Source organism: Cygnus olor, chromosome 1, assembly GCF_009769625.2.
Source record: "Cygnus olor isolate bCygOlo1 chromosome 1, bCygOlo1.pri.v2, whole genome shotgun sequence".
In the NCBI taxonomy this organism is placed as follows: Eukaryota; Metazoa; Chordata; class Aves; order Anseriformes; family Anatidae; genus Cygnus; species Cygnus olor.
In genome coordinates, this window is record NC_049169.1 from 89,644,033 (window position 1) to 89,656,515 (window position 12,483).

The following is a 12,483-nucleotide window of genomic DNA, read 5'->3' on the forward strand; positions in this document are numbered from 1 at the left end:
GGGGAAAAAAAAAAAAAAAAAAGAAAAAAAAAAGAGGTTTCTTCCTTTGACAATAAAGGAGAAAAATTCCCCAATTGTGAGGGCTTCTGGGCTGCAGCAGTTCCCCTTTCCCCGCACTCACCAGACCAGCTATTACTAAGCATTATGAGGTTTAAAAAGCTTTTTTTCTATGACAAGAATTGGGTTTATTCATTCTCAGCTCACCCACTCTTTCATTTCAGATAACTCGGCTTGTTGGCCACGGGGAGGAGAGAGGAAGGAAGGGAAGACATGAAGCCCTTTGCTTTTACATCCCTTTCTAGGAAAGGCTGGTGGAGGTGAGAGCTGGCAATTTCCTGGTGCCTGATGGCTCAGAACTTACAGCCCCTGGCACTAGGGTTACAAATTTGGACCGGCTGCAGATGTGCTCTCCTGAGCCCTTTGGGAGAAGGTTCAGATCCCAAAAAATCACAACAGCAGCAGCCTTGCCCCACGTGCCTGCTGCCTCCCTCCACCCACAGGCAGCATCCCCCAAGTCAGTGGCCCCACAAAACACCACGCCGCCTTAGGCAGCCCCCACCCAGCTTTGAACCTCTGGTATTAACGTATGAGAAAGGAGTAAACGCAGCATAGAAAATGCAAACCACAAGGTTTCACTATGCAGTTCCACATAGCCAAGAGTCTTAGCTTCTCAAATAAATATTTCACAGCTTTCTTTTCTAAAAAACGGAATATGGTTGTATAACAAAATAAATAAATATATATTATAAAAAGTCTTTTTTTTTTTCCTGTATTTCCTTGGTTGTGATCTCACAGCAGGTTAACTCGACAGTCCAAGGTGTCCATGTGTCGGGTGTGCAGGATCTCAGCTGTTGGGCGGCGCGGTGGCACCCTACTTGCCAACAAGCACGGACTGTCCACATGCCTTGTCCTTGACACATACAGGAAGGACCTAGCAGAAGAGATTTTTTTATCTTACTTTTTGAAAAATATATGGATGTCTTAAGTTCAGGGGAGCAGATTTGATCTGCCTGCATCAGCAAATGGGGTTTTGCACCTGTCGGTGCTAGAGCATGGTAGCTTAAGTTTTGCTTCTCACAACCCCCTCAGCAGAGCTTGGATTTAGGGATAGCACGTGTGGAAGAAATGCACTGTAGTTCTTGCCACTGCCTTTTTTCTTTTTTTTTCTTCTCTCCCCAAAACACGCATTAAAAGCAAGGGTGCACACCTCATATGCATCCTGCAAGGAGGCTGAGATGCCTTCAGCATAAAACAGGACTGGGACTTGGTCAAGCTGCAGCATCCCGCTGGGTTCACTCCTGCCTTGAACTTGCATCCTTCACAGCACCCCACAGGCTCATGTGTGGCCGTGTTTCCCATCCTGAGCACCACACGGTGGCACGCTCTTCCTCAAGAGCCCCTGTTCTGTTCAAGACGCTTCCTTGAAGGCATGGCTTAGCCATGCCATACATAAGAGATGGGTTGTTTTAAGAGATGCAGAAGAGTGGTGTAAGGGTATGGTTGCCATCTGAACTTTGCTGTTCCTTGGCAAGGGAACAAAGACCTACCCAGCCAGGCCGGGCCAGGTTTCTCTCTGGGTCACGTAGGTGCCTCAGGCAGCAGCGAAGGAAGCAGGCGAGGAGAAGGAGGGAAATCAGAGGGACCATCACTCCCACAACGGTGGCCACAGACAGTGCCATGGCACTGTCCTGACCTGTGGAGAAAGCAGCGGATGCTCAGGCATGCTTGTCCATGAAGAAAACCAAACCAAACCAACCCATTTTGGACATCCCTTAGCTGATCCCCATGCTCAGAAGCAACTAATGAGGCACCATGAGCACATGCAAGGACACATACAAGCAGTACCACCTGTGTTTGGCACACAACACAGCACCCCTAATGGGCACCAAGTGCTGCATCATCTGCCTGTCCCCCCCCATCCCAGCTGCTCTTCAGGGGCCTTCCCCACCTGCACCCCAGCCCTCGGAGGAGCTTCTGATCTACCCCAGGAGATGTTTCCGTATTTCCTGCTCCAGAGCAGGAGCAGGGCTGTGTACTGACCCTGTGCCAGGCTGTCCATGGGCAGGGCCAGGGTCACGTTCAGAGATGGGTGCTGGATCACGCAGGCGATGGGGTACTCCTGGAGGATTTTGGAGAGGGTGTGGGTGAAGTTGCTGATGACAGTGACGGTCTGGTTGCCGAGCCTGACATGGTATTCCCTTGGTTTCTGCAGCAGGATGCTGGGAAGGCTCCAGGAGATTTTTGGAGCTGGCTTCCCTGTTGCTGAGCAGCTCATCCCCACCACTTTCTCGGAATCTTCAGATATGTCTGGACTGGGTATAAACTTGGCTTCCACTTTGGGATCTGAGATGGCTGTAAAACACAAAGCAGCAAAATCTGTTAATTTCTGCTTACATTTAAGCCAAGAGCACTTGTATTTACTGTTATTTTAGAATCACTGAAAATCCTGAGCTGCAAAGAACCCACAATGATCACCGAGCCCAACTCCTGGCTCCACACACACCACCCAAAAATCAGACCCTATGTCTGAGAGCGTTGTCTTGGAGGGCAACCTTGATACTTGACCTTTCGTCCCACTCACCAAAGCCCTGACAGAGACAAATGAACATGACAGTGATCAGAAAACAATCCTGAAAATGAAGAACTTGGCAAAAACAGAGGGCTAGAGGGTAGAACCATACAAGTTTCAAATCCCCTATTAAGAGCAGCACAGCAGCATCCCAGCCAAGGAACAGTGATGAAAACAACAGGTAGTGAAACCACACATCCTCCTCTCTTTGAAAGGTTTGAACAGCTTCAGTGAGTCAAGGTGCTTGCTCCTATCCCTTGAACTCATCTGTAAGATTAGATTTACTGCTCTTTAAGATGTGCAGGCTTGAGCACCAAAGGACTAAATGCATCTTCTAATGTAAGACAGTAACAGTGAATTTGTGTCTGGTGACACCGCAGGATTTCAGCTGTGGAGGTTTTATACATCTTTTCTTCCATCTGGGTTGTCATGGTATCCCTCAAAACTTTTGTTAAAGATAACTTTTCCAAGCTCCTTGTCACCTAGAAGATGTGCAGATGCTGTCATATTTAGTCAGCAGATGGGATGTACCATGGGCAACATTCATACCTACTTACTTGCTTGAAGCCAGCTTTTGGTTTCATATTTGTGTGAACTGTTTTTGCAGGGAATAAAGAAGGGGGAAGAGCATAGACAGCTGTCTTCAGCCTGGGTAGAATGCCAGGGAAGTTCTGAACACCTGAGGACACATCTGTCCCCAGATCAGGGCAATCTGTTCCCAAGAAAGCAGAAAGAAATGCAGGGAGGCTGAGCTCTTCCACCGTGGAAAGTAGTGAAAACAAGGTGTTTAGTGTTGGAGTGAAATCTTTGGGAGTCTGACAGTACAAACTCCTTAGTAGGCAACAGGACAATGGAAAAGGTGCCCAAACCTTACTTTTTTTTTTACTTTCTTTTTTTTGAAATATCAAAGTAAAATTTATGTGTTGAACTTTAAGCAAAATCAACTGTTTATTCCTTAGCCATAAAGTCGCAGAATAACTGAGGTTGGAAAGGACATCTGGAGGCCACCTAGTCCAAGCTCCTGCTCAAAGCCAGTCTAGTTAGCTCAGGCTGCTCACACCAAGACTCATAAAGGCACATAACTCCATTTGGGAGTGCTGTCTCCCAAGTACAAGGGTTCCAGGTGGCAGTTCACCAGCCTGCCCTCTACTTCAGTGCACAAGCTGATGGCATAGAGGTCCAAATCATATTCTACTTCTGCCTGCCTGTTTCTGATAACACTACTTTTTAAAATCATTTAAGTGCAGTGGTATCTTTAGTTTCATTCAAGTTTGAGTTAATATGGATGCCCTGTGATTTAACAATTGTCTATTAGTATATTTAGTAGTACCATATGCATATATTATTTACATAGCAAAAATAACAAGTCAGCAAAATATTTATGCTGAAATTGACTTTTGTCACAACACTAGAAAACATATCACTATTATTCAGCAATTCTGACTTCAAACAAAAGATTATGTTTACTCTTACAATGAAAAATGTTTTTTGTTTTTTTTCCCCCCATTTGAGCACTAAATGAAGGTTTGCATATGAATGAGATCAAATGATCCTGTTAAAGGGGGAGAAGGCACATGGTAGCTGCATAATGGCACCCGTAGTCCCCTGGTAAAATCTCATATGCACCTCATGAGGCTGTCTGGATCGTCCAAGTCATAACTGCCAGCAAGACATTTTATACCATTGGCTTTGCCTTTTTTTCTTTTTTTTTTTTGTGGCTATGCCTCATTATTTACTATGTCTGTGACTGCTTAGAGTAATGAGGTGGATATTTTTTTTTATTTTTTTTTTTTTGTATCACCCACATACAGAAACTCAAACCCTACTGAACTGTTGAAACCCCACTTGCAGTGCTCTGAGAGAAACAAGCATAGCATTTTAGGGGGATTTCAGCTGGAACTTCTCAAAATCTCCTGTGTTTGAAACGACACAAATAGTCACAAACAGTTTATGTTTTGATTAATAAATGATCTCTGAACTTCTTCTTTCACTCACGGGATCCATAAAAATAACATATCCACCCACAGAGTTAACTTTAAATATTAGGTTGCGACATCCAAAAGCAGTAAAGGAAAATTGTCACAGATATTTCCCTTGAGAGGGTTTTACTGGGGCACGGGTGTTAAAAATAAGGGAAAGCAGACTGGCACCATTGCTGCCATCTGGCAACATTAAATCTTAACTGAGTCCACAAGATTAAGGTGAACCTTGGCTTATAAAGGCACACAGAGAGGGTGAGAAAAATTACTCAGCATCATATCTTGGCAGGCACACATGTATCCCAAATCCATTCTTCTCACTAGGCAGTCCTCTGCCTTTCCCATGTTGGACCCTAGGGAATGTTTATTATGTGGGAAAATCTCACACGGTTGCTCTTCCCCTTATGGTGTCTGTAACAGATGCACAATCAAAACCTATAATGACCTGCTTTTGCAGTAAAGTCCTGCTATGCTGTTTGTTAGTGCGTGCACACTGTTGAGGTTTGATGAACATGCTTAAATTAACTTCTGCTTTTCTCTTTCAACAAAATATTTGTTTCCAGTGAAAAACTACCCACAGGACACGTTGTGTTCAGGTACAACATGATGGACATTTTTAGGAATTAGAGTATGCCTCGTGAGTACATTAAGACTTTATGGGTGCTCATCAGCAACTCTGGGCCTCAGCTTCCCTGTCTAAGAAACGGCAATGGCACCCCTCCACTGTGCTGGAGCCCTCCAGGTGGATGGGGCTATCTACTGGCAGGCAGAAGGTGTCTGACCCAGCCAGCCTTGCCCAGCCTCAAGTGACACATCACCTCTCTCCATACCTGGTAACTAGTCCCTTTCTGGGTTTAGATCCTTTATGGCAACAAAGATCAGCAAAGTGTTTCTAATGCAAAACACGGAGGGAAGAGAAGCCAGCAGTTCGAAAGAAACCCACCAAGCACACTTGAAAATACTCTGTGCCAAAATGGCTTTTGGTACGGGATAGAAAACTGCTGCTGGTTCTTCACCTTGCCACTTTCAGCCAGGCAGGTCTGGGATTCCTGCTGCCTGTACCTGTGTTGCTTTTCCCAGCACCGTTTCTGGTTCTGACTGTGGTTTCACTTCCCTGCGCTACACCACGCGGGTCCTGGAAGAACCCTCTGGTGAAGGCTGTTGTAATCAGGCAATAACCAGCCTGTAAACTCCCTGGCCATCCCCGCTGGATGGCAGACGCACACCAGTGGCTCATCTGTGGCTGACGGCATTGTCAGCTGGCTTGCTCACCTTGCCCAGCATCCCTGCGCCCCAGCACATCCCTGCGCCCCAACACATCCCTGCCAGCTTCACCCTCCCAGCCTGCGTGCTCAGGGAAGTTAATCCCCTTGCTATCAGCTGGGGAACAGGGGAATATACCTGCAGCTTTTAAACAGCATGGTCTAAATTAGCTTTAATGAGAGCTTTTGCTTACATACTCAGAGCTCTGTGAAGGGGTGAATCATAGCCACAGGGCTGGTGATTTGGGGAAAATTTCCCACGCTTGGATCAAAAACAGAGAAGATAAACCAAAGCCAATCTAACCCCGTGTTTAGATTCACATGGTAAACAGAAAGGGATTTCTCTGCTAGTCACTTGTGTATTTTCCTGTAATGCCTAACTCAGCATTTACTGTCCAAATGACTCACGGTCGGGCGACTGCACCTTCCCCCTCATATCTGAAACATCGAGAGGATTTCTCCCACTAATTTCTCCTTTCCGCTCTAGGATCTTTCCCAGGAGAGAGGAAAAAGGACTTCTACGTCAGGCCTGGTTTTCCCCCGTTTCCTCCTCTCTTTCCCCTTTTGCTTAAGTCATTATTCCCCTATAAGCCAGGGTCGCCTTTTTTCCCAGGACTCCCGGCATGAGATTTAACTCTCTGCTTGAAGCAAGCTGATGCCGATTTGCACAAGAAACAGAAGGGGAAGAGCCCCCGAGCAGCCCTGACAGAGCAGTGGGGCCAGGGGCTGGTGGTCACCTGGAGCTGGTGGCTGTGGTGGCACTGGCACTGAGCCCGGGGAACTCTGAGGAAGCTGTAGGGCATACACCAGCTGCTTTGTTGGCTTAAAGGGGAAGAAAATAGAAGAAGCGTTCGATGGCATCTTCCCATCAGAAGTAAAACCATCAAGGGATGCAGAGCCAGGGAGGAAACCAAGCCACCTTTCCCTCATAGTTTTAGCAACCAACAGTGACCAGGGAAGGCTTTTCCCTGGGGGGAACAGCCTGGTCCTCAAAGAGACAACAGCCCACCCGCGATTATGGTGCCTTACCGTAAACCTTGAGGCACGTCCTGCCTGTGATGGCCCCCGAGGGAAAGGTGTTGAAGATGCACTTGTAGCACCCTTCATCTTGCAGGGTGACCTTGTGAAGGGAGATGGCCGAAGTCCGCAGCCCGCTGTCTGCGAAGCTCACGTGGCTGTCATAGTCCTTTGCTATCTTTTGGCCATTGATGGTACTGTAAGTTGCTATGTTGCCTTCGTCCCCATCCATCTCCTTCTGCCAGGTCACTTGTATCACATCCTCGTTTGTGGCCAGCTGGCACGAGAAAGTAACGTTCCCGCCTGCCTGGACTGACTGCACCTTCATGTGCGTCACCTGCACGGAGCCTGGGGAGAAGCAGAACTGCGCTCAGCACCTCTCACCACCCCAGCAGGTGCCCCGTGCCCCAGCCCTCACCCCGCTGCCAAGAGAAAGCCAGGAACACGATTCAGAGTTGCCCTGGGAGTCTGGCTGGAGGTGACACCTTCACACCACCTCCTATAGCCTGTGGTTAGAGATCTCCAGGGAGAAGGAAAAACTAATCACACTCCTCTTCCAGTTCACCGACACAGGTGGGAAAACTATTAAGGGACCGGCAAGTGAAGCGGGTGCTCCCAGGTTTGATAGCTCAACCCCACAGTGCTCTGGCTCTTAAGATAATAGCTTTTAGAGTTTACCTGGATACATCCATGTGTGCTGCATGTGAAGGGAGATAGCAGCAGGGACAGTTACAGCACTGAAAACATATCATTCAGTTCATGAGAAAGCAAATTATTGTTTTTAAAGAGAAGTGAGGTTGTCTGCAGTGCCCAGAGGTGCACTTGTCCACCCAGGGCATGTCTAAACTGCCTGGCATGGCTTGCCCAGGCAGAGCTGTGCAGGACACCCAGAAGCCAGCCAGGCATTTTGCTATTCAGACCTCAGGAGCACCACAGGCAGAATTCAAGCTATTGCCATGGAAGCTATTTTGGAACAAACTCAGGCTTTTCTACATGATTATTAATTATGAAAACAAATGTAACATGCTCACGCTTCCAGTGGTCTGAACCTAGAAGCACCCTGCCCAACATTACAAATAACTCCATCATAGCTACAGAAAATCAGTGCCATGCTCTGGCACAAATCTCAGCCAAATCGGGAGATGAAATCCAATTTCAGTCCTGTGAGTCACGACGGTTTACGATGTGGAGAATGTAAATATAGCCACACATTTGTCTGCAGCTTACAAATTCACCAACATTAAATTAAGGAGCAGATGCTTTGTCCCCTGAGGTATGCCAACCCATCACAGCGCTGAAGGAGAAGGAAATAGAGACCAGGAGATTACCTGAGGCAAGGCTCCAGAGGCTGCAGAGAAGCAGGCAGATGGCCATCGTTTCAACTGCGTGTCCCCGAGACCAGCGAGCGACCAACTGATCCATCACGATGCAGCTTCCTCTTTTTTATATGCCTCACACTTGCTATACGGACATTCCCTATATGCACATACGGTAAGAGGTGCCTCATAAACTCCTGCCTCACGTGCACCCAGCTGAACAACAAAAATTTGGGGGGACAAAATGACAAGTGTCAGAAGCTGAACATTTCCCAATTGCGCCGCTGGGTGGGTGGGCTTTACAAGGCTGGGTTTTTCTGAAGCACTTTTCTTGTGAGGTGTTTGCAGTAAAACATCTGAAAGAAAAGCGCCTGGGTGAGGGCTGGGTGGTGCCAGGGCTGAGTGCAGGGCAGGAGGGTCGGGGCTGCAGGTGCTGCTGAGGGCCAGGAGATGCCGCTGCCACCAGCTCAGGGCCTCTGCCAGGCAGGGAGCACAGAGGCAACCGGGCCCAGATCCCCTGAGTCACCGTGTTTGTGCCTTTTTTTGCTTCATCATCTCTGCCTCTGCATTTCTCTTTTTCTGCCAGCTGCCGAAACCAACACAAATCTCGGTCCCTGGGTTGCTCACATACCCTTCAGTGGGGCAAGCAGCCAGCGGGACCTCATTTGCTAATCAAACTTTTACTGGCACGCTGAGCCTCCTGTTTCTGTTTTCTAGCTGGGTGGCTTGTGTTTTTGTAAATGATGATGACACCGAACAACTGAGAGTGCATTAAAAGTGTTTTCATTTATTTGAATCGCTGCATGGGCTAGCCTTGGATCGTGTAAGTGCTTGGGGGAAGCCAATGGGCTCAAGCCGTAACGTGACAAAAAATCATCAGGCATGCTCACACACAGTTCCTACTATCAGCTTTCAAGTGGTAATTAATTACCTGGAAAATAAATAAATAGAGAAACACGCCAAAAGCAAGGATGTAAAATCTACACAAAATACTTCCAGTGAGCTTTTCCAGACCATTTTGCAGCTATTATACAACCAAGAGCTCTACCAGGTAAGGCAGAGGAGAAAACTGCCAGCCTTGAAATGGAGACCTCAGATTCACAAGCAAACATTTAACTTCTGGTCCCTACCCTCAGAACTGAAAAGCTCTGAGGATCTGCTGGAACTATGTCCAAAGCCTCCTGTCAGGGCAAGAGTGATCTGAGCAGTGCAGTGAAGATCCCCTCCAGCCTTTGGTGGCACACTCAAGTTAGCTCTATTACGATTTTGAAACAAAGCGTGGACAGAACTTCCAGAAGCCTGCAGATACTTCTGGTGCCTTCCCAGCTGAAGCTCACCACTTAGCGATCACAAAAGGAACTGCACTTTGCATAAAAGAAATACGAGCCCAGTTTACACATCTTTCTATTCATAGGAATAGAACCTGCCTCACAACTTTAAACACACGGCAACAGGAACGTCAGGTCCCGCTCATTAACCTCACCACCGATATCAGTTTATATTTTTAAGTGCACTTATTCAGACATTTCCCAAATTTAGCTGTTTGCCAGTAAAATCCCATGCTCTCCTGCTTCAGCTGCACAGCAGCTTCATTTCTCAGAACAGCACCCAATGCCTGGGCTTAAAGTGTTCTCCAAAATGCAGTGAGAATTTGGAAATGATCAGGCAGAAGATGGTTCTGCAATCATGTCTTGAAAAACACTGATTCATGTTCTTCCCTTCCTTCCTGCTGCACTGGGATGGTTTCTCTAGTTCCAAGTAAATGAAAAAAGGGTATACAGGAATTAATTGCAGTCACTAAGTGACAGCATTTCCACACATCCCCAGTGACTAATGGCATTGATAAATCACAAGTCTGAACTTCTGGAAAACGCTGCTGACCAGAGCCACTCACACATAATTGTAGATTCAGCTCTCACAGCCAGACCAAAACATGGATGTTTTAGTTATAAACCAGGAAAAAACAGGTCACCTACCTTGTCAGCAGGTTCAGTGCCACTTCTCAAGATGCTGCCTGTAAATGGAGCAAAATAGAGGGAGATAGCTTCACCCAACACTGAATTTTAGTGATTTTGGAGGTCAGTACACCACAGGTAGCACAACTGTATGAGCAGCAGCACCTGCTGCTACTAATGGGAAACAGCTTGCCAAAGGCAATCGAATGTGCCTGGTGCTTCTTACCACCACCATAAGTAATGCAGATGTGAGACAGTGTGTGGGACCGTGCAGCACAGAAACACCAGAGAGGGGCTGCTAAGCTGAGACCTGACCCGTGGCAGAGCATACCTCTCTGCAAAACGGCACGTTACCAGAGGACAGCACACATGAAAATGTCTCGTTAACCACCCACCACTATGTACCTCCGTGCTTTGGGCAGCATTGCTGCAGACACCTGATGCCTTTTTAGAGATACTTTTTTTTTCTTTTTTTTTTTTTTTTTTTTGGGGGGGAGGGGCAGTCAAGTGTTGTGAATTATAAGATTACTGAACCATCAGCCCTCCAAACTCTATTTTTGGTTCTGTAATTTTTCTTCTCCTTATAGCTCTTTAAAAAAAAAAAAAAAAAAAAAAGAGAGAGAGAGAGAGAGGAGAAGAAGAAAAAAAGCTAGCTTACATTGGAAAAATCTAGCAGCAAATATTATGGTTTTCGGGGGTCCGAAGGGCTTGTTTTTTACCTTTTGTTTCATTGTGACTTTTCTCAGTGGCCAGTCACTCTGATTTCTTCTTGAGAGCACTCCACATCCCCACATTGCTGTTTCAGTCCAGGGATCCTAGAGGGAGTCCACGCTGCAGCCCGTCAGCCTCCTCGTGGGGGCCACCAGCAGCAGCATGCTCTAGCTCGCCTTGGCTTCTCAGGAAACCACGTCAATCATTCATCCTCCCCTTCTCCTTTCCCCACCTCCACGCGTCAAGTGGTTGTCTGCGGTGGAGGCTTTTTTTTGTTTTGTTTTGTGTTTTTTTTTTGGTGTACAGTATCTGGGTGGGAGAGATAAGGAGCCTGTACAGCCATTGAGCCTCCTTTGGTAACATATCCAGTACAGAAAATTCAGACAGCAGGGAAACCACACCAAAAGCTGGTTACCAAGGGTGCAGAGATCCAGTGGGAGGATGGGAAACTGCCAGCCAAAAACAAGGTAGGTTCAATGCCATTTTGTGTTTAATTGCTAAAGAATAGGGCTAAGAGAGCGATTTCAAAATGGGAGAAAGTAGGAGACACCTGTGATGAAACAACCTTAAGGGACCAGGTAAAGTACCACAAGGAGTCCCTTGATTAAACAAAAGTAATTTAGCAAGCAAGTTAAGATGAATGATGTAGTTCTTAGTATGTCAAAGAGCATTGCCTTGGGCTCTTCTTTACGGAGCTGACCTCATCCATAGGTCTCAGCACTGAGTGCAATGAGGCAGGGAAGGACATTACAGGCGGGGAGCACAAGGAGCAGAGTCCTTGTCATCTGCTCTGGCCTTCCTGGCTGGAAAATCCTATTTAGAAATTCACCTTAGTTTCATCCATTGCACTGCATCTCATAAAGACAGCCTTTTACATACACTGCATATAAATAAATTATTTTTATAACGTACATAAATACACGGTATTTATGTACAGCAGTGGGTATAACTAGATTGTCTCCTAATGAGCTGTGAAGACAGAGGAGGACCCACCCCCATAAAACCAGCTGCCTCAAACCCCCCAGGAAGCAGCTGATAGCCTTTGTCAGGCTAACACAAGCAGCAGATTTGGTCTGGGAAAGCGGTGGCTCATGTGCCCTCTTAGAGCAACGTGGGATTTCCAAGAATGCCCATCCCCACATGCATAGGCAAAGATGCCTGAAAAGGCAACCCTGCTTGGAGGACTCTTCAACCCAGATGTCCAGCCCCTCTCGCCATTGCCTTGCCGGGTATTCGTGTGTCAGACTTGCTGCTGCTAAAAACTCCCTCAGTTCTCAGCCTGTGCCTTTGCACTTCCAAGGAACAGTCACCAGGGCTCTCTGGTAACATGTCTCCCAGGAAGCGCAACCGAAAAACCACTGCGTGGACAGATGATTTCCTTGAAGGCTCATGGAGAGCAAAATCCCCTCTCAGTCCCGCTGTGGTCTCAGTGGATGAAAGAAAAAATCATGCAGCCTCTAAGGACTGTACCCTGACAGCTTACTCAGTCTTAAGAGGGTTGAAACTAGATGATCTTTAAGGTCTTTCTCAACCCAGGCCATTCTGTGATTCTTAAGGGGCTCAGATGAGGCACTCAGGTTGCCACAATTAAACTTTCTGCTCATTTCCAAAGTGAGGGCATCCCTCACTTCCCTGCGGCCAGAGGCCAAGGAATGAATGCTTTAACTGGCCTCA

General features: G+C 47.0%; 1 protein-coding gene across 4 annotated transcripts; it reads right to left on the reverse strand.

Moving 5' to 3' along the window:
- Nucleotides 1-767: 767 nt before the first annotated feature.
- Nucleotides 768-11,118, reverse strand: LOC121075310 (OX-2 membrane glycoprotein-like). Of its 4 annotated transcripts, XM_040568439.1 has the most exons (7): nt 10,818-11,118; nt 10,120-10,157; nt 8,156-9,074; nt 6,840-7,175; nt 2,041-2,352; nt 1,548-1,693; nt 768-931 (listed from the first exon to the last, which is right to left on the reverse strand). In XM_040568439.1, the coding sequence occupies exons 3-7, from the start codon at nt 8,247-8,249 to the stop codon at nt 872-874; spliced, it is 948 nt and encodes a 315-aa protein (XP_040424373.1). In that variant the 5' UTR covers nt 8,250-9,074; nt 10,120-10,157; nt 10,818-11,118; the 3' UTR covers nt 768-871. The 4 variants fall into 4 exon arrangements, with proteins under 4 accessions (XP_040424373.1, XP_040424359.1, XP_040424351.1 ...); XM_040568425.1 differs by having other exon boundaries at nt 768-1,693; nt 8,156-8,303; XM_040568417.1 differs by having other exon boundaries at nt 768-1,693.
- Nucleotides 11,119-12,483: the final 1,365 nt, after the last annotated feature.

Bases quoted from the DNA above. Each gene is read 5' to 3' on its own strand.
- LOC121075310 (XM_040568425.1), bottom strand. From the start codon at position 8,249: ATGGATCAGTTGGTCGCTCGCTGGTCTCGGGGACACGCAGTTGAAACG. The intron at 2,353-6,839 runs GTAAGGCACCAT...TGTGTTTTACAG, and splicing joins GACGTGCCTCAAGGTTTACG to CCATCTCAGATCCCAAAGTG. The intron at 1,694-2,040 runs GTCAGTACACAG...CTTTCTCCACAG, and splicing joins CATGGACAGCCTGGCACAGG to GTCAGGACAGTGCCATGGCA.